Source organism: Tetrao urogallus (assembly GCF_951394365.1).
Source record: "Tetrao urogallus genome assembly, chromosome: 14".
NCBI lineage: Eukaryota > Metazoa > Chordata > Aves > Galliformes > Phasianidae > Tetrao > Tetrao urogallus.
This window is the reverse complement of record NC_136827.1, coordinates 11,626,230-11,647,490: the sequence shown is the minus strand read 5'-3', so window position 1 is coordinate 11,647,490 and position 21,261 is coordinate 11,626,230. Positions and strand designations below refer to the sequence as shown.

Below are 21,261 nucleotides of genomic sequence, written 5' to 3'. Positions count from 1 at the left end.
AGAGGCAAATTTAGGCTTCTTATACTCAAACTGTACATTTACAGGGGTCAAACTGGGCAGTTTTTGCAGAAGCAGACATCTAACAAAAAAAAAAAGATGAGAGTCTAGGGGAACTGCAGACTCATCTGCAGACAGCTGCTACACTTAAAATACCATCCACTGCTACATGGTGAGAGAGTCAAGCACAGGGTATGGAATCACCAATTTAAAAAACAAGATAACATCTTTATTTGTATAATACTTCAGTCATTTTAGTTGTGTTCTCCAAGAGCAGCACGCTTCAGAGTGCTGATTGTGTTTTGGTGATTGAAAAGACCTCTCCATTTCAAGCGTCACAAACCACTAAATGAGCAAACTGTAATTCTCCACAATGCAAAGTTCTGTGACATCTTATTTCTTAACCTAGTGTAGCCCAAAGTGGAAAAAGCCTTTACTTGTTGTGCACTGGTTTTGTCCAATTAATTTCTCAAATTGAGAAGGAATTGCATTGCCCTCTGGTGGGAGAAAAAAATCATAGGAGCAGGAAGGCTTCAAAGCTACAAACTACAAAAAAGTACCCTGCTGCTCTGCAGTCTTAGGGCTTGCAAAGTGCTGCAGTGTTTCTCAGTTTAGTAGCATCACCCTAGTTAGAGATTTGGATTTATTGCTTAGCCCAGAAATGACCTATCAGAGGAGCAGAGCGCTCTCCTGTCTGTGCCATCCCTTCAGGAAGGAGCTGTATTTCTTTTGATTCAGCATTTGACTCTTGTATACCCTCACAGTGCTGGGAGGCACTGGTGGGCAGGTGCAGGGAAGGCTATGTCTTACGACTTATTAAGGTCACCTTGAGATGAACGCCTGTTTTTGTCTTGTGTAGGCTGAACTTGGGGCAGGGGAGCACTGCTCATTCTTAACATCCTTGTTTTTTTTGGCAGCATCTGACCACTGCAGGGCTGACTGCCCTCAGGTAAGTTGGACGATGCTGAGGGGTCACTGCAGTCATGGCTGCCTGCAACACGTTGCTGTGTGGCACCAGGAGTGTGCCTCATGTTGCCAGAGCTCAGTCCAAGGTCCAACAGTTGGTTGAGTGATTCGAACAGCTCAAGTCTGTGTTATGTTCTTCTGTGTCTGTTGGTTTTATTTTGGCGGGGTTGTTGTGCAGAGCAGTGTGAAACATGCCACTGCCAGGAAATAAACCCTTTGCTTCTGTTCTTAAGGGTCATCTGAAAGAGGTGCACTCCTACTCTATCTTGGAGTTTCTCTTAAATGGTTTTTTAAGCCATGAAACCAGAGAAGAGCGGTAAGAAAGGATACTGTAAACCGAAGCTTTCTATCAGGCAGTAATGCAAATCCAGTTCTTAGGTGAATATAAAATGTAACAGGGAATATGTAAGAAAGAACAATTTGTCAGGGACCTTTGAATGGCCAGTGGAATTTACCAGCATCATTCTCTGACTTGCTTCTTTTTTGGAAAAAAAAAAAACCGAAACAACTTTTGATTAATGTTGTTTTTCTGAACCACAAGGCGCTGGATATAATGGCTAAGTGCCAGGATTCTTTTTGACCTCAGCTGAAAATATCTTTCTAAAAATCCCTTGGAACTAGAGAATAATAAAAATAATCTTTGTCCTAAAGCCGGAGAGAGAGAGTGGATGTGAATGAAAATCCTTTCTGAGCTAAAACGGGAGAGCTGTGCTGAATGCTAATGTCAGTAGTTTGTGCAGAGAATTCTCGTGTGTTTCTCCCCTCCGTTTTCACACATGGCAATTACCCACACAGAATCTGAAGCGGGTTGCTGAGGTGTGGATGGACGAGTATGCAGAGTACATCTACCAGCGCAGACCGGAGTACCGGCATCTTTCTGCAGGGGACGTCACGGCTCAGAAGGAACTCCGCAACAACCTCAACTGCAAGAGCTTCAAGTGGTTCATGAGTGAGGTTGCATGGGACTTGCCAAAGTTTTACCCACCAGTGGAGCCTCCTGCAGCTGCCTGGGGAGAGGCAAGTTTGTGCTCTGAAACCTGCCGTGGGCAAGCACGCTCAATTCAGGACGTTAAAGTTGCCTTAGCCCTGTGCTCCAGTATTTAAGCAAGTATTTAAAGATCCTGCTTGATATGTTTCAAAGACCAGAATTCCCATACTGTTACGTAGGTTTAATTGATGAAAGCAGTTAAGCAGCAGCTTCTATTAGTGCTCAAATACAAACAAAACAAAAAAGGGACTTGTTTTGGTCTGCATGCTGCATTCCTAGACAAAGGCAGAACGTGGCAGTAGGGTAAACTGGAAGGAGGGGGCAGCTGAGTACTAGTAGGAATCTTGTATTTCCAAAGGGCTGTACAACTGTTCTGAGCTACTCTGCACCTTCATTTCCACGTCTGAAAACCAGGAAAGACATTTTTGTTTTTGAAAGAGTCACCCCAGTGGTGAGGTACTGAATTGTTACACGTAACAACACAGTGGGCTCTGCATCTGTAGAGCTGATGGTTTTCGCTGTGACCTGCAGGTTATTTTACAGCTGTCTCCTGATGGGTCCCATCTGGGGTTTGTACTTTCTTCTAGCTGTTACCTGCCAGCTCAGATATGTAGTTAAGTGAGAAATCTTAAAACTGTGTTCGTACAAATGCTGCTGTTATTTGAAGCAGTTTAAGCCTTCTTTCCTGTTGGCTGTCACTTGATAAGAGGAGATTTGAGCACTAATTTAATATTTCAGATACGCAACGTAGGAACTGGGCTGTGTGTGGACACTAAACATGGATCTCTGGGATCCCCGCTGAGGCTGGAAAGCTGCGTGAAGGACAGAGGAGAGGCAGCATGGAACAACGTGCAGGTAACAGTCCCTCTGATCATTCATTTGCTCCTAAATAAATCTGGGGAGCAGGAGTGGCAACAACAGGTAAATGCGAAGCAAGGCTGTTGTAGAACTGTCAGGTGAAGGGAGAGTGCTGTGCACCCCAAGGCTCACGTGCACATTGCTTCTGATGGTCTTGGCAGCAGGATGTGACGTGCTTGCGGCAGAGTCTGCAGTCTGGCAGCCTTCATGCAGAGCTTTTACCTCTGCTTTGAAGTTCTCAGGGTGAACAAAAGACGGCACAGGAAAACAATGCGCCAAAATAATAAAAGAAACCAGTGACAAGGCAGCTGTAATATGTAACAAAGTGAATATTAACTTCAAAGGTTGTGCTGAAAGAAGTGATAGAGGAGCATCATGCATATTAATGAGCCTGCAGAAGCATTCAATAACCACTTACTATCATCCTTCTGACAGGAGGCAAATGCATTATAAACACCCAACCACTGCTGGAGAGAGATGAAATTGTCCAGGCTATAGATTCACCCTCTCAACATATAAAGTGCCAGAAACGACAGCTTTATTGTAAGAGAAGGGAGGGAAATATTAGTTTGTCTAAACTGTAGCAACTGGGCTGAGAAAAGATCAAGAAAACAATGCCTTTATTACTGAGCCATATGTAATTCTTCAGGGCAATGGCTTCAGTGGGAGATAGAGGGCTGCTGCCTATCAATTTTGATGCATGAAAACTGGAAACCAATTTACTCAGACACAGTCCAAAACTAAGCCTCTGTTGTGTCAGGAGGATCTTCAACAATTAGTGTTGGCTTATGTTTAGGAAGAGAATGTGTTTTGGACTTTTGTGTAGCCTTGAACCTCAATGATTATGGTAATTTCTCCCACAAGAGCGGTCTAAAGGGAGATGGGAACAAAGCTGCTTTGTGCAGAAGTTTTTTTGGCCACATTGCATCAAATAGTAGCACTCCACTCATTACTGGTTTATCTTAGTGCTCCATGAGATCTCTCTGTGGAAAAGACTGTTCCCCTACCTGGCTCTAAAAGGAGCCCCAAAACAGCCCCTTCCCAATGAGGGCCATGAGGGGTTGTGTGCTGGCCCATATTCACAGAATCACAGAATGGCCAGGGTTGGAAGGGACTTCAAGGATCATGAATCTCCAACCCCCCTGCTACATGCAGGGCCAATTCCTGCAGCACTGCATAGAAAGGATATGCTGGCATCCAGCAGCTTCTATTAAAGCTATGATTTGGCCAGGCATTGATAGGTTACGCCTAGTTACTAGAGATAAAACCCTTTTTCTTTCCTGTTTCCCTTCTTTTACTTCACCCCAACAAAGAGGTCTAGGACAGGCTGACAGATCATTGCAAGGTCAATATGGAGCACCAGGAAGCATTGCCCTGCTGTTAACCCTTGTGACAGTTCAGTGGAGTGGGGTGGGGAGCTGTAAACCTCCTGTTTCCTTGTGTCATAAGGCATGGGGCAAACTGTTCTCAAGGTGACTGCAGACTGTGTATGTAGACTTGAATATTTACTGCCAGCCTTAACTGAGAGCTCCTGTAGCTCTTCCCTGTTTTTGCTAGCTGTGAAGTGCTGTAATTGGTCAGCTGCTCACTTAATCCTTGATGTATGTCTGCAATGCAGAGATATTCAAGTCTGCCATTAGTATCCAAGCTAACTAGCATGGCAGTTTGCAGCTGCACAGTCTCATTTAGCATGCTGTGTGGCAGTCCACGTGGTAGCTGTTATAGACTCCCCTCATTAGCAGTTCCTGTCCCCAAAGGTGGAAGCAGTTTTTCTCTAGGATAGTTTTGTCCTTTCTTGAAGCAACCCCCACCCTGTGGGCAAAGAAGGGAATGCCTTTCTGCTGGTGAAAGGACTGTGTCTGGTACCATCCTGAGGGTCCTGTTTGTCCTAGCAGGTATTCACATTTAGCTGGAGAGAAGACATCCGTCCTGGGGATCCTCAGCACACCAAGAAGTTTTGTTTTGATGCCATTTCCCACAGCAGCCCTGTGACCCTCTATGACTGTCATGGGATGAAGGGGAACCAGCTGTGGAGATACCGAAAAGTGAGTGTGTGTGTGTGTGTGTGTGTATGTGTGTGCATATATAAGGTGTCAAATTGCCTATAGCCACCTAAATCTCCTTAAAACGACACAACCTAAGTCTTAGTTGACTCTTCATCTGTTGTTGTTGTGCCACTAATTACCTTTGATTAGAAAGAGGTTGCTGCCCTTCTTCACTGGTTACAAAAGGTAAGCAGTTCTTCTCCAGGGCTTGCTAAGCAGAAGGATGTTGTCCTTGCAGTCCTGTCTGCTGCTGGAAGTGAGATAATGTAATGCCCTTGCAAAACCTGTTTGCAAAGAGTTGTGCTGTGCTTATTGGTTTGTTCTAAACACTAGAAGGTCATGCCAAAAGTAGATAAGGATTTATTCATCTTCCTACTAAGCAGTGCTTTTGTTGCAGGCAGGTAAGTAAGTTCTTGATTAAATGCCATATCTGAGTCCTTGCAGTCCATATGCACAGTGCTGTAGAGTGACTGGAACAGGATATGAGCCTGGAGTCTGCAGAACCTGCCTTCAGAAATAGGTTCTGAGCTTCCCAGTGTGATTGTTAGGATTGGGCTCTCAATACCATTGCATGGGGTGGAAATTGAGGTAATACTTGCCAAACAGTAAAGCGCAGAACAACTTATTTGGATACATTCAAGTGATGAAGTGTCTTGCCTTGGTTTTTAAGTCTCGTTTCGGTTGGTTTTAAATTAGCTGTGCTTCTCTGCTTAGCAACCTCACAAAATGTATCTTCTCCAGGACAAGACCCTCTACCATCCAGTAAGCAGCAGCTGTATGGACTGCAGTGAGAGTGACCGAAAGATCTTTATGAACAGCTGCAATCCTTCATCTCCAACACAGCAGTGGATATTTGAACATACAAACTCAACCATCTTGGAAAAATTCAACAGAAATCTTGATCTTTAAAAGACTGAGAATATATATATATATTATATATATATTTTACAATTATAGTTTTTACTGGGGAGGGTTACAAAAAATTTTTTAAGAATCCTTTTTTTTTTTTTTAACAGTTAATGAAGGTAAAAGGGAGAATCTCAGGAGAAGGTAAACTAGCAGGGCCAGTCTTTATTGTGAAGATGCTGCATCCTTCTCTTCTGGTAATGGTGGAGTTCTAAAGGCTTTGCCAGAGCCATTTCTGTGCTGAGATGAGAACAAAAACTCTGTTTTCAGAGGAGTCTGAATGTGATTCAAACTATTTTATTTTTATTTTTTAACTGCTCTATTTCCCTTGTGGGTCTGGTGGTAACTGATTTTATTCTCTAGGACCCTCAAATACAGTGCTTTATGTAGCTGCTATACCACCTGCTGAAGCATTCCCAAATATGTGCTTTATCTTTCAAATTCCATCTAAGTAAAATCTTGGACACAAAATTAAATTCTCTGATGTCACAGGCATAAAAAAGAAATAGGCCATCAAAATGTGAAATGAAATGAATTTTTTTTTTCCTGAAACCAAAATATATTTCAAGCAGATTGACTGTTATTGCTTTCCAAATGATAGCTTTGATAAAGGAAAGAGCTCTAGAGGAAGTGCAGCCGAGTGTTGGGGTTATTGCTGCAGTTATTGGTGATGAGGAATCTGGGTTTCTGGTCCATTTGTTTTGCAGTCAGTTTGTCACTCGCTGCTGAATCCTCAAGGTGAAAGATCAGCAGAGCTTTTAAGTGAGCACAGTTCTTACAAGTTAAGATTTTTGGATACCAAACTCACTTTCTGTTCAGCACCATTTTATCATGGAGACCTCTAGGGTTTCTTAGAGTTAAATGTGAAGGCAACTTTTGTTTTTCCTTTAGAGATTAACTCACTGGCGTGAACAGATTAATTCAGAATAATTAAGTCAGGGCTGGGATTAGCCATTAGTTTTTATCCATTTGTAGTTTATTCTAATCATGAGTCCTGTGGTCAGTGGTGTTCTAGGCCTGTGGGAATGCACTCTCCCTTTCTTTCCCAACATCCACAGAACTGTACAGTTTCTAGTGACTGGAAACCTGCTGCTTAAGTAGAGATGTGGAATCGAGGGGGCCAGCTGATACCCTGTTCCTTGTGTAGTCAGTTAGCAGTGCAAGGTAATACCCTTCTAGTCTGGCTACAGGATCTACCAGACACAACCAGAACTGTCATCCCTCAAGCTGGAAAAAAGTGCTGACACTGAAGAATGAATGGAGAACTATTAGTATGAAGTCTGAGCTGAGTGTTTGAAAAAAACAAAAACACAACAAACGTGCTGGTTTAAAATTGTTGCAAAAACAATAAATCAGCTGTCTCATTCTGAAGGCAGCAGTTGCATTTCATGGTAAAAAAAAAAAGTGAATGAAGATGCTGCCTAAAGGAATAAAATCAGCCCTTTCCAATAATTGTTCAGTTCCACAATTTGTCCAGCTGTGCATTTAGTAATGTTGAAGGGGGAAGTAGCGGGCAACCAGCTGTGGGAGAGTGAAAGTCAGCAAGTATTCAGGATAGGTGCAGTACAGCACCCTGGGTCTCTTGAGAAACATGGTTAATGGATGTGACCTCCTTGGAAGCTCTGTTCTGGCATATCTTTCTCTTCTGTTAAGTGAAGGAGTTGGCTCTCACCTTTGCAGAGCTCCAGAAGAAGCCTTTTCTCCTGTTGCCAACTGTGGGATCATTACCTGTGTTTCAGATATATTTGAGGTCCTATAGAGCTGTGTCTGTAAGTTGGGAGCAGACTAGGACAGAACTAGCTGCCTCTGTAGCTCTAACGTCTGTTATGCTAACTCTGAGGTTCAAAATCATTTCCACCTTTTGTGTCCTCACAACTGAGGCTGTATCTGACCTGCTCTACTAATTCACCTGGTACAGGCAGTCTCAGAGCAGGGGAAAAGTGGGCACTGCACTGCAGCTGGGTGTGGGGTTGCCAAATGTATTCATGTCTAACATTTGGGGAGTGAAGAAAGGAAAGAAGATCTAGACTTCCTTGAGACAGTTCTGCAGCACTATTCTATGGAAGTGAGACCAATGTCAGTCAGAGTTGACATCATATGTTCTCAGTATCTGCAATATGTCTGTCATTGGAATCTCTTTTCGCCCTTGTGGGAGAGAGCACCGCTTTCCAGTGCTTTGTGTCTGACTTGCTTTCCTTAAGTTATTAATGCTCTCGTTAGTCTAGTAGTGCTGACTGTGGATCACTAGACGGCCTGAATAAATGTCTTTATGAATGTTTTAATACCTGTGGAACAAGAAGCTGTTTGTCCATGATCAGTGCAATTTTCATTTTTTAATAATTGCAACACAATCAGCAAGTGATGTACGTGGACTGTAGGGCGTTCTGCTTGCAGCTTTGTGTGTTTTTGTTTTCTAACAAGAGGGTTTGTTTCTGTTTCTAAAATGCATGGCTTGCTTTGTACTTGGACTCACCTTGTGAAGAGAGCTTTGCAGTCCTAGCTGCTTGCCCTACTGGACGCTTGCTTCAGAAAGAACTACAGTAATGAGCAGGTCTTTTACCACAGAGTGATCTTAATTGAGTGAGGAAGGACAGATAGTAGCAGTATGCATCAAAAGACATAGGGATGTTGAGGCATTTTGTCTTCAATAACCAATTACAATACGTGGAAACCGGAGCTTTAGGGTGACTGGTCCTATGGGTGCTTCTCAATATTGTTGATCTCATTTGTTTTCTAAAGATTTGGGGTTCTGAACTTGTAAGTGCCCCACAAATTCTGTACATTTCTCACTGGCTCACTGGGCTTTGAGCTGTTAATTTATTTACATTAGTTATAAGTTTCAGTACCCTAGAGGCTTTGCTGACTAATGTGAAGACTTAATATAGCCAACCATCCACTGATTGAGAAATAGAAGCTGTATTTCACCATCTGCATCTTTAATTGGGCCTTTGCTGGGCAAACTGGTTGATTATTCCGATTACTTCTGGTTATTTGTAAGCAAAATTGCTGAAGCATGAATACACAAGCAAATCTTCATATCCGCATGCAAGCCGAGACTGGAGATTAAATACCAGTCATTATCCAATGCCAAATGTATTTCATTTTTTCTCCTTAAAATATTCAATCAAATCCTCACTCCATGGTTGCGTAAATTCTGCTGCTTTAAAAATATCAGAATCCCAGACAAGAGTGAGATCCTTGGATGTGTGTTATGATGCGTAATTATACTTTGATTTGCTCTTGAAGCTCTTGTTGTTTCATAGAGGCGCTAATCTCCAAGGCCTGCAGAGTAATGTCTGAGGACTTTATGCATGCAAGGTGTCCTTTTTCATGCCTCAGCATATAACTTTGTTTTTCACGTTGTAGTAGAAGAAAGAGTGAGCCTTACTGAAAGGGGAATACAGCATCCTTAAAATAAAGATGTGCCTTTTTAAATGTAAATGTACAGCAAATGCTTAAACTTGAACCATTTCCTAGTGCCTTGCTGGACAAGAGAAGAGGGGAAGGGGCCGGGGGGATGAGGGTGTATGAGAAAGCTTGACTCATGCAGAATTTGTGTGTGTGCATTCTTTTTAATGTGTAAGTGCAAAATTTGTGTGGGTGACAGTAATTCAGAAGCTCCTGGGTTTCCTCTGTTAAATTGATGTCATTAATGACTTGGGGGTGGGTAGGGTGGACATTATCACTAATGAATAAAGCTAGACCAGAGGTTTTCTTGATAGCTTTTGGGTGTTCATGGTGAAGGCTAATGAATTTCACTGGCATGTGAGGTCCTGCCTTTCATGTTGTGAGTATCCAAATAGGAAATCACAAATAAAAATGATCAGATCTGTAGCAGCAGTGTCTTACAGAAAGTTGATACTTTCAATCGCTAAGAAACTTTGAAAGGATACGTTCAAATCTAATACAGAAGTAGCAAGAAAGCAATTTCTCCCCTTAACTTTCTTCCCGGTTTGTTTTACTGTAACATCTGTGCACAGGACTTCACTTTCCTTTACTGAAAATTTCCAGGCAGCAAACTTTCCTCTCCGTGCTGCACTGAAGTCAAACAAGCACCACCAGCAGCCAGTATTGCAGAAGATACTGTTCTCATAGTAGGATCATTACAGTAGCTCTACTGACTTGCATCACTGAGGGGAGATGAGGGAGATCTCTTAAAAGTTGTATTGGGCAATTGCATAACTGCTGGGTGTGAAAAGGGAGTAGCCTTTATTTTAAATTCTTTCAAGATAGGAACAGACACTTGAATAGTTTTGACTGGAGAGAACTGACAGCCTCTAGCAGTCAGCCTGTAATGTTTTCTTTCAGTCAGAAGAGTGCTGTTAAAATTGTGTGAAACAGACTGGCTTTGCTAGCAGGGGATCCAAGTGTGCTGTCTGTTCCCAACTGCTGTGGTTCAAGTTCATACTCACCTACTGTGTTTCTAAGCACTTACGACAAAGGAGCCTGATAGCGCCTAAGGGGTCCTTGCCTGAGAAGCAGCAAGGTAGATTTGTTTTAACAGTTAGTTAGCATGACAAGCTTCTTAATTAGTTAGCAAACTATTGCCAAAATGATGAAGAACTTTAGGTTACTTCAGGATCTGTGAAGACCGGTTTGAAAGGCCTGTCAAAGGTTATAGACGGTAAGAGGGGAGCCAGGCTGGGAGTCAGGAGCACTAGGAGGTGCTGCTCCATTTCTCAGTGCATCAAGCAATAGGCTCAAGTCAGCTAAGCAAGGTGAGTCTGTGTGCTGGAGTTTCCTAACCAGTGTAAGATTTAGCTGTAAGTGCTTCATTTTTCTACCTCAGTAGGTGTTCAGCTAGCTCCTTTGTAGTGTCACACTTGAACTTGGAGATCTGTGTATGAAACTGGGCAATGATATATTACAGGAATCCTCAGTAAAACCCTATGGCTATTTTTTTTAAACTCTGCTTCTGCTAGCTGATTATGCTCACTGCATTTGAGCTTTCTTGATACCTCTGTATTACCCAAAGGACTTTAGGGATTCCAGCAGTCTTATGTAACGACACTGGATCCTGTGGTCTCAAAGCTACTAGTTCAACTCTTGGAAAAAAGTTTTAATCCTAATTAGAGAGCAAGCAAATGAGACCTTCAACCACAAGAGAAGTTCAAACAAACAAACAAAAAAAAGACAACCTGATCAAGCTAAAAGATGAAAGTGTTTACCCTTGTGATAAAAGCAACAAATATCTTTAGTCTGTAGGGTGGTGAAGAGAATTGGTTTTAAAAGATATTCTTCAGAATCGTGGTGATGAGATCTAAGTTTGTCTATACCTTGTACTGCATGCATTTTATCTGTAAAACTGGATGGTGCCTCTTGAATTAGTGTATATTTATTTCTGTGCATATTAGGACCAACAGCCTAATATCTGGGGGTGGTAAAGGACTTGTAGCACTTTAATGTAGTAGCTTTCATAAACTGGGAATCATTGATAGAATGCCTAGTGTTTTTAAAGTTGAATGGACTTCCTTTTATAATATATTTAAAATAAATTTTTAATGTGTTTTCTGAATCTGTGTATGCAGAAATGACTGTCCCTGACTGCTTTGCTCTGGTGATTGATTTTCTTTCTCTCTGCTTTTAGAAATAGCTTCATTACCTGGTCTGGTGTTTCTATACCATAGGATTCCTGACACAAGACACAGTGCTCTCCTCCAGCCCCACTGGGAAACATCCAGAGATGTCACCATTTCTTTCGTGCCTTTCCAAAGCTCATTTCTATATGTCTCCATGGGGTAAAACTGAAAAACAGTGCAATAAAATGAAGGGGGGCAGCAGTATTGTGTGAAAATGCAGGTGTGAACGTATGGAAAGGCTCTTCCTTTGGGAACAGCAGACAACTGCAAGGCAGACTCCTAGGGGAAGACTGCGCTGTGATTCTTGGCCATGGAAGCATTTCAGTGGGCAGTGCATGCCTATAGCTGTGGGAGTTTAAGCACCATAGCAGTGTCACCTTCAACTCAGTATATGCCATCACAGAAATGGTGATGAGGGAGGGAACCTGTAGCACCACTAGTGCTGTGACTGTATGGGCCTCCAACACAGAGTGAATGGGAATACTCTGATTTCTGGCTGGAGGTGAAAAAAAGGCCATCTCAGGACATCTTTTGCAGCACGTACTCTTTGGGGAATAGTATTTCTGCCTCAAGAACCGTGAATGATGCCATTAAAACAGCAACTTCCAGATGACAGCTATACTGCAGACCTATCTTTAGAAGGTAGTGCTGTTCCAGGTAAGATTTAAGGGCCTGTGTGGGTTTCCTTAATTTCATTAGAGGCTGACTCGGGTGAGCAGGCTATCGCTGCTTCAAAGGCACTAAAGCTGCCTCGGTGCTGATGGGTGTATGAAACATTGTTTCTCACTTCATTGCAGTTCCCACAAAGAATTATTAGATCAGGTTAGTGATAGATACCTAATAAAGAATGGCTCTGTGAAGCAGTTTATTTTACAGCAAGCTAGTTCTGGTCTAGCAGACTGTGAAATCTTCAGGTTCCCATGAAGATAAATATGCTGAAATAGACTGTAATTATATGAAGACCTCCACGTTCTGTTTTATGGAAGACTGAAAAGATGTGTCACTGCATTACCCTGAGCTGGCAGGAGCTAGCATTGAAATAGCAAACAGCAACAAGAGAAACTTGGTTTTGTTTTTTTTTCCCCGTTAATAGATATTGCAAGACAACTTGAAAAAAAATAATTTGTTTCACCTGCACTGGGATCAGGGTTTACATGAAATTTACAGAAATGAAATGCAGTGGGATGGTAAATACCAACCCGTGCCTCTTTCTCCAGCCAACTTCGCATGGAGGCATTCAAGGAGCACCTGCAGCATCTCCTTGCTGCTGGGACAGGAGGAAGCCCTGGCTGTTACCATTAAGTTCTCTTTTATCCGATTGCTTGCTGCTCTCATCTTCTGTCCCTGCAGTCTGTGTTGGGAGTTTCTTGAATGCTGAGGCAGTCTTGCCTGACATTTGAGTTTTATTTGTATCATTAAGATAAAAGAAGGGTGCTATCAGGAAATCTAAGACCGCAGATGTACTGTCACTCCTCTGTGCTTCCTATTTCCTTGGTCTATGTACCAGCATACTGCTTCAGGCAGGCTCCCAAGCAATCGGGATGGGAGCTTTTATCAGCGGGGGCTTTTTGCTCCTCTAAGTTTCTTTCTTCTTCCTTGTCCGCTTTTTGGGCTGCAAGGTGAAGTTGTTTCCACCCCTCCCCCTTGGAGTGGATGGGTCTGGGCCTGCTGTCCGCAGGAGAGTGCACTGTGGTTCTCCAGTAGCTGTAGGGACAAACAAATTACTCATTGACAACAGAAACCAAGACAAGAGAGAACTATGGAGGAAGTGTAGTGAGACTGAGCCCTGCCCTCGAGATTTATTCTGACACACTTGGTGATGCAAGGGCTGCCTGGAACGTGTGTGTTTTAGTACTTTTGGGCTGTCTTGGAGGAAGGAGAGGCCACAAGTGTCAGTGTTGCTGTGTGGGCCTTTGAGGTATTTCACATGGGCAATTTCAGCCCAGCTCATCCTGCACTAAAGCGTGTTTTTCCATCTGTATGAGTTCAGGCTTTGCAGAAATACGTTATCCTATAGCACGTTGTTTCTCTGGTTGTACAAGAAGCCTCCTCAGGAAGATGGGATGACTTTCCACTTCCCGTGCCCACTGGCAGTGTTTGCTGTGTTTGCTGCCTGCTGGCCCGCAGGTGACGGCGTTTCCAAAGTGACACCTTTACCAACATTCATTTCTTTGTGCATGTTTCCAGTCAGCCTGCCTGGGGAACACGCTTCCAAGCTCACTCTTCCCTCTCTCTCTGTTGTGTACTTAGAAATTATATGTATTTAATAATCTCCTCAGGAACCTCAGTGTCGGGTGATGCCCAGAAAGCGTCAGAGTTATTTACGAGGGCAGCAATGCACGTTCAGCCCCAAATTTTCTTTTTCTTGGTGTTTTTTGGTGCTTTTTGTTGTGGTGGTGGTTTTTTTTTGTTGTTGTTGTTTGTTTGTTTGTTTGTTTTGGTGGGGGGTGGGTGTTTTGGTGTTTTTTTTTTGTTTTTTTTTTGCGGTGTTTAATTAGCCCAGCGCCCAGGCAAGGGCCGACCTGGGGAGCCGCCGGGTTTCGCAAGGCCTTCCTCCATGCACGGCCGTGACGGACGCGGGCCCGGCGCTGAGGGGAGGCCGCTGCAGCGGGGGGGGCACCGCGGTGCCCTGGCAACGGCGCGCGCCCCCCTCTTCCCGGCCTTCCGGCTGCCGTACGAGAGCGGGAGAGGGGCGGAGCCTCGCTGTAGCGACAGACGGACGGCGCTATCCCCCAATAGGATCACAGAGCGGCGGGGCTACGTCCCGCCCCCGGGCCTAGCCCACCGAATCAACGCCGTGCTTTCAGGCGGGGGGGGCGGGACTTCCGCCGCCGGGGAGGCGGTTTTGTGTGTGTGTGAGAGCGGTGCGAGCGGGGTCCCGGCTTTCGCGGGGGGCGACGGCGCTTCTGAGTCCGGCGCGGCCCGGCCTCCGCGGGCACCGCCGGTAGCGAGCGGCGGCGGGCGGTCCTTCCCGGGCCGCTTCGGGGGATCCCCCCCGCGAGGGGACCCCTGCAGGCGTGGGGGGCCCCGGCGGGCGGCGGGGTCCCCCCGAGGGCCGCTCGCTGAGAGGCGGCGGCGGGGCGGCGGCTCCCTCCGCGGCGGTCGGCTCCGCGCTCGGGGCCGAGGGGCGGGCGGGTGGGCGATGAATGGGTTCAGCACCGAGGAGGACAGCCGGGACGGGCCGCCCGCCGCCCCCTTTTACGGCCAGAGCTGCTGCCTCATCGACGACGGTGATCGCTGCGCGCGGCCCGCGGGCAACGCGTCCTTCAGCAAGAGGATCCAGAAGAGCATCTCGCAGAAGAAGCTGAAGCTGGACATCGACAAAAGCGTGAGTCGCGGCCTCCGGAGGTCGCGCCTTCCTGGAGATCCCCGGGCGCTGCGGGGTGCGGAGCCGGGCTCGGTGCTCGGCAGCAGGCGCGGAATGCGGGCGGCACCGAGCCGCGGTGCGGAGCGGAGGGCGGCGGGGTCGTTCGGGTTGGGCGGACGGGCGGCTCTGCGCTTTGGAGGCTGCCCTGCTGTTTTAATGCGGGTTTCGTGCTGGAACACGTTCGTGCTGCTAGGTGAGATAAACGGTGCGGATTGTTATCTCAAGTTAAGCGTAACCGACTCGGTTAATTAAGGAGAATGAATGGGCAGCCTGACCTCGTGGGTGGCAGCCCTGCCAGCGGGTGGGAACGAGGCGATCGTTAAGGTCTCTTCCAGCCCGTGCCGTTCTGTGATTCTGCGAACGCGATAGTGGAGCGGGTTACTTAAAAATAAACCATTGCATCAAGCTCAGAATGTGAGGTGCCTTTTAAATAGGGCGCTTGCACATGTGGTGGCTGGTTGGCACCGAGCAGCTTGGTTTGCTGCTGACTGCTTTGTGCCACGAAGTGACAGCTGTCAGCTCAAGATAGAAACGGGCTTGCTGGGCAGAGAATGCATAGAGCAGAGCAGTGGTGGGGGCTGCAGAGGGCTTTTCTCAGAAGTGAGGCTGTTGCCGGAAGTCTGCTCTGCCTGCTTTTCTTATCTGATCTCAGATTGAAAGCACTGAAAAGTAAAGAAGGTGAAGTTTCGAGTCCTTCATTTGGCAGCTTCTTCTGTTGCTTACGTCCCTTTTACACATCCAAGATACAAAATGTGATGGGAAGAAGGGGATCTCTGGGGTTTTAGGAATAAAATGTTTCTGCTGGTCACAGAGTGCAGTGGGTTGGTTTGGTGGTGCAGGCACCTCGTTCTAGAAAGTAAGTCTTCATTGCTAGGTTAAGGGTTTCAGAGATAGAAAGAGGAAACCAGATGAATGAAGTGGGGAGTATGAAGTGTGCTACTCGAAGGAGTTTGGCATGCAGGGTGTGTGCATCACTTGAAGATATTCTATATCTTATTGGTATCAAATAATTTTGATCATTTGTGGTCTTTTTTTGTACATGTGCCACTTCTTGTGAGATAACTTCAGTTAAAATCCAGGGTCTGTGACGAGATAAGCTATGGCAAAGGGATACGTTTGCTGTTAGTTTGCCTCTTTTAACTGAGATAATTAGCCAATTTCTGTTTTGCCTAAATTAATAATCTCACTTACTGTTCAAAATAGAAAGTTTGCAAGGCTGAACAGAGCAACATTTTTCTTGGTAGCACCCTGGCAGTAATTCCTAAAGCAGATGCATTTCCTCCAGACAGTCCACTGTTGTTTTTTTTTCTGACACGTGATTACAACCATAAAGAAGAAATATGTTATCTGCAGAGGTTCAGCTGGAGCTCCTGAGTCCTTCATTTTCCTTGTTTTTAGTGTTTGTAGTGTAAGCAATCTTCCATGCCTGGGCTTTAAGATTAGAAATTTCTTACCGTTAGCCACGAGGAAGTAAGCAGGTACTCTGTAATACTGCTGGATGCCATTTTTACACTGCCTGTTTTGATTGCTTTTTTTTTTTTTTTTTTTTTTTACCACTTCTGCTTTTTAGGTGAGACATCTGTATATATGTGATTTTCACAAGAATTTTATTCAAAGTGTCCGAAACAAACGGAAAAGGAAGACAAGCGATGATGGAGGCGACTCTCCTGAGCACGAGACGGACGTCCCGGAGGTCAGTAGCTGCCAAGAGCTTGTAGATTCCTTAACCTTAACCAGTGTTGGGCCTGGTGAAATTTCACTGGAATATTCTCAGCACCACAAAAACTGCTGTGAAGTTGCTCTGATTTTTTATTTCCAAGACTTAGCTGATGTGTGATATCCTGGTTTTCTTCGTCATCCCCGTAGGAATTCTCTGATCTTGTAAAGCTTGCTATAAAAAAAAGTGTAATAATCTAACTGCACAGCTTTGTGTACGTACCATTTCCAAACAGGGAGCTGCTAGGCTGCTTTACCTTTTTTAGATAAGAAAACCTTACTTCCTTTTTTTGAAGCTAAGCAAACTGTATTTACAGAGGGGACTGGGGTCCTGATGTGGTTCCTTGTTAGCAACCATGCATCATTTCACAAAGACTGTAGAGTATCGAATCCATCTCTGTATGACTGGTGAGAACCAGAGATTTTAGGCTTCTGCAGACCTTTGTATGTCGTACTTGTAGCACTGCTTAAAAATTACATTCAAATTATGGACTGTATTGGTAACATTTATTTATTTTAAGGAGGTAGGCAGATTTATTTCTGCGTTACAAAATGATAGAATCGCCCCTTTGTGCAGCGGTATGCAGTGTTTGCTTTTTGATGATTCTGGCACTGTTAGCACTGCATGAAGTTGAGCAAAGGTAATCGTGATGGAGGCCCTGAGTTCTGGCCGTGTCAGCAGAGCCCTCTGCTGGATGTGCCTCCCGTGCTGGCAAGGAGCGTTTGTGCTCAAAAGAAAAGTAAGGCATTATGCCAGCAATCCACACACCTGCTTGGAGGTCTGGAAGAAGCACTGAGATTTGTTTTTCCTTTTGAGGATACGTGAGCCTTTGTTGTAGCTGTTTGTGCTTCTGTTCCATCTGGTTTTCTGTTGGAACTTCACAATACTGACATCACATCAGTTACCGTAACAGCTGGTGAAAGCCCAGCTGGCATCCAGGGATGTTGGTGCTGCAGCATGTGTATGCTGTGTGCTGTTTTAAAACTGAGGGATGCTCATCATGTTACCACACATGGAACTGTGCAGCATGTTGGTCTTTATGTCATTTTTTTCAATTTTTTTTTGGGGGGGGGAAGGAGGGGAAGGAAATATGCAGAACTTCTCTGTCTCTGAAACGTGGCATTTCTCACATGATCTTCATCCTGCAACCTGCTTGTAAGCAGTGCATTCCCCATTGATATGTTTGAATTACATTTTATCTCTGAGCTCTGTCTTATGTCACAAGGCATTTGTTCAGTGCCTGCAAAACTGGTATTTCGGATGTGAGCTTTTTAAACCTTATGGGAACAAAAGGTTTCCTTTTGCTCAGAGCTTGCGGAGGTGTAATTGATAGTAGAAATTGGCCAGCAATTCTGTTGACAGCATGTGAACCAGAACGAAATTCCGTATTTCCCTGAGGCTGTTTTAGTCTTTTAGCATTAACAAGTATAAAATAGATTTAGATTTGTCTGTAAGGCAAGCTGACGTGGTTCTGAATGCGAGCAAGGAGCAGCTCTGTTGATGAGGAAGTAGTTATTTTTAGATCACTCTGCATCTATGCTTAATAGATGCTCAAGTGAGCACTCATCCCCTGTGCTCTGTTTCACTTCCAGGTTGACTTGTTCCAGCTCCAAGTGAATACTCTGCGACGTTACAAGAGACATTATAAGCTGCAGACCAGGCCTGGACTCAACAAGGCTCAGCTGGCAGAAGTAAGTGATAACGAGGTGTTCGTATTCTCTCTTGTTATTAAAATGCTTTTTGCTCCTATGCTGGAGTGCCCGTTTCTTGGATGCTAATACTTGTAGTGACTAACCTGCAGCATGTGCTCCATGGCAGATCTGGGGGATGGTGTGAACAGAAAGCTGTGTGCTTTCTTTCACCAGGGGTGTTCATGGGAATCATGGGAGGTTGTTCTTAAAAGCATGTTTTAGTAACTTGCTTTTTCCTGCTTCCTTTACTTCTGTACTTATAGACACAGTCTGTTACCTTTAGGAAAACATAGTTTTGACTGGCCTGAGTGTTAGCTGAAGATGGCTGTTTTTCTGAAATTAAAGCTTCCCCATTAATAGTTACCTTAAGTGCCCCTATTTTTTATTTCCTTGCAGCCACCTGAACTGGTTGAAATTGCTGATATTTTTTAAGGCAAAATCATTGACCGTGACTTCAGATTCCTTATTTCTCTCCCTTGTCCCAATGTCTTATGATTCTCTAGTAAAGGGTTGGTTTTTTTTCCTTAAGGAAAAAACTCTACTGTTTCTTTCACACCATATTTATTGAGAAATAACTCCCTGCAACTCTGTTAGTCAGGGTAGTTGTGCTTGACATGCATCTGCTCTTCTTTCTCTCCTAATGGGATCTGAAGGCATTCTCCAGGAAATGTCTTCTCCACACTTAGAGGAACTGTAGCAGTTACTGAGTGATAATGAGGTTATTTTTGTGAGCTGGAGTTTTCACAGCTGTCTTCCCAAAGACTGAACAGTTTTGCTATGACTTTAAAGAACAACCTAAAAAGACAGCAAAACACTTTCTTCTTCTTGCAGTGTCAGCTAGAGAATGAACGTAGAGAATATATAGTGTAGTGCACGTAGGAGTAAGATTGTATGTCCTCATTAGTATATCAGATTTATATGTTATAAGTAACCAGCCTGTTGGTTGCCTCCTGCCATGAAGGACTGCATACTTAAGCAATTTACCATGCATATGCCCAGGAGGGGAAAGGAGAAAAAAAAAAAAACCTACTGTGCAAGCAGAAAATAACCTTAAAGGGAGCCTAACTTAAAGTTGTCACACACTTCCCAGATTTCCTGTGAAGTCTGAGCAGCTTTGACACTACGCTGGATCCTCGTCCAGCTCCCATGCTTGAATCACTGCTGCCTGAGGCTCTTAGACTCCTGCTGCTACCCCACCGTAAGGAAAATTCAAACTTCCATAAATCTTCTTGGAGTGACTTATTGCTCAGCCTGCATCAATATCCAGCTCTGGAGTTGTACTGAGAACCAAAAGAGCTTCTTCGATATAAGAAGCAGGTCTCGGCCAGCTCCAGTGTTTTCTACATTCATTTTCTGAGGGGGAAAAAGAAAGCAGCTGTGGTTCAGGGCTTACACTCAAATCTGAGACGGGTAGCCTTAACTGAACCCTGACATTCCCATTGCCAATCCCCAGGGATTCCTTTTTGTGAAAGCTTACCCAGTGTATTTTCCCTTGGAATCTAAGACTTTACTACATCTGGTTCACATAGCAAAGTGTTTCAGTGTTTCTGACACCCCACCTTAAAATACTGAGATGCAGGAAGACTTTACTCTTCCAAATAATCTCGGCATGAAATGAGAATATGCTGCTTTGGCAGGAGGACTTTCTGGCTTTCAAATTCCGCTTGTAGGTTGGCTGCAAATACTGCTGACATAGCAAGACTGTGTTCTGCTCGTATGAACGTTCCAGCTGTAGAGAGAGAGACAGAGAGAGGTAAAGGAGGACTGACAGTTTGAATTGTGCATGTTTGCCTAGGAGTGTATTGTGCTCAGCGACCGTAAAATCAGGTTTTGGAAAACGCAGGGAACCTGGAGTTCTGGTTATTTCTGCTTTTAAATTCCCAAATTTCTGTCTTTTTGTATGTTGTTGTTCTAGACTGTCAGTCGACACTTCAGGAATATTCCTGTGAATGAGAAAGAGACTCTGGCTTATTTCATCTATATGGTGAAGAACAACAAGAGCAGGCTGGACCAGAAATCAGAAAGTAGCAAGCAACTAGAATGAAGAGTAACAAGACCTGGAATAGGAGAGATCTTGAAGGAACACGTGGTATTGTGCTTTTTAGATACATAAAAACTTTTGAAGTATATTGTAATTTTTTTTTTCTAATGCAGTAAATCTGGATGATGGAAAAGTATAGACAGTTCTTATCAGGAATATTTGAGAACACGTGCACACCATTTTTCTGAAGACTTCTCATTTAAAACTCACGTTGGAATAAAGCAATGACAATAACAAGGAAACAGAGTAAACTTAGGACTGCGGAATCTGTTAACGTAGTGTTCTAAAATCTTTCTGGAAATCTACATCTCAATGCAATTTAGGTCATGGATGGGGTTTTTTCCCCTGAATTCAGCTGTCTCACCAAACGCCATGCAGTTTGTTTTCATGCAGGACTGGAATAGCAGCAGAGATGAAATGCATTGTCGAGGTGCACGGCTCAGCAGTTTGTCTGAAGCTTGCTCCCCACATACACGTGCTCTGTCTTGCCTTGAGGCAGTGCTTCAAGTCTCAAACTTCTATGAATGCTCCAGTTCACCAACTCTGCTCCACTGAACTACTCAACTAGGCTGAAAATTGATTTTTTCTTTTTTTTTTTTAATCTTCCTTTTCCCCTCCTCCCCCCAAAATGGAAGCCAAACAACTTTCTGGAATTTTTTTTTTCCATTTTTTTTATTTTTTTTAATTTAAGAACTCACTTCTTAATTATCTATAAGCATTTAAGGAATTTTGCAGCTCCTCAGAATGTGGTATCAAGGCAAATTTGCTGGGAATGATCATGTTGGTAGAAATGCTCTTTCACTTCACTTCTGTGTGTTTCCCTTGTATTCAAGACTTAATGATAGCAGGTGAAACAGTGGGTTGTTAAGACGTCCATCTCTTAATCTCTATGCCAGATCAGGTATCAATCAGAAGCAGTGTGACTTTTATACTGATGCTGGTCTTTAACAGGTGTCACAAAACTGCAGTGTGGGTCAGTGTGCTCTGCTTGGTGTGAATCAGACTTCAGCTAATGGATGTAGCACAGTAACCAAGGCGATGAACTGGCTGGAGAGTGGTGCATTTCATCTGTCTGTGAAGGAGCAGAAGTATGGAAGCACTTTTCT

The 21,261-nt window shown here is 44.1% G+C and overlaps 2 protein-coding genes across 4 annotated transcripts in view; both read left to right on the top strand.

Annotated features, from left to right (window-relative positions):
• Nucleotides 1–5,763, top strand: part of GALNT10 (polypeptide N-acetylgalactosaminyltransferase 10) — a gene marked incomplete at both ends in the record, with an annotated part of 76,632 nt that extends 70,869 nt beyond the window's left edge. Inside the window, 4 exons of the mRNA XM_079542597.1 lie at nt 1,759–1,980; nt 2,690–2,806; nt 4,705–4,854; nt 5,596–5,763. Coding sequence (XP_079398723.1) covers nt 1,759–1,980; nt 2,690–2,806; nt 4,705–4,854; nt 5,596–5,763 — 657 coding nt within the window. The remainder of the gene's footprint in view (nt 1–1,758; nt 1,981–2,689; nt 2,807–4,704; nt 4,855–5,595) is intronic.
• Nucleotides 5,764–14,481: 8,718 nt separating this feature from the next.
• SAP30L (SAP30 like) lies at nt 14,482–20,158 on the top strand (the record flags this gene model as incomplete). Of its 3 annotated transcripts, XM_079542616.1 has the most annotated exons (4): nt 14,482–14,667; nt 16,277–16,399; nt 18,016–18,114; nt 20,030–20,158. In XM_079542616.1, the coding sequence occupies 4 exons, from the start codon at nt 14,482–14,484 to the stop codon at nt 20,156–20,158; spliced, it is 537 nt and encodes a 178-aa protein (XP_079398742.1). The 3 variants fall into 3 exon arrangements, with proteins under 3 accessions (XP_079398742.1, XP_079398744.1, XP_079398743.1); XM_079542618.1 differs by lacking the exon at nt 16,277–16,399 and having other exon boundaries at nt 18,031–18,114; XM_079542617.1 differs by lacking the exon at nt 16,277–16,399.
• Between the last annotated feature and the right edge of the window lie 1,103 nt (nt 20,159–21,261).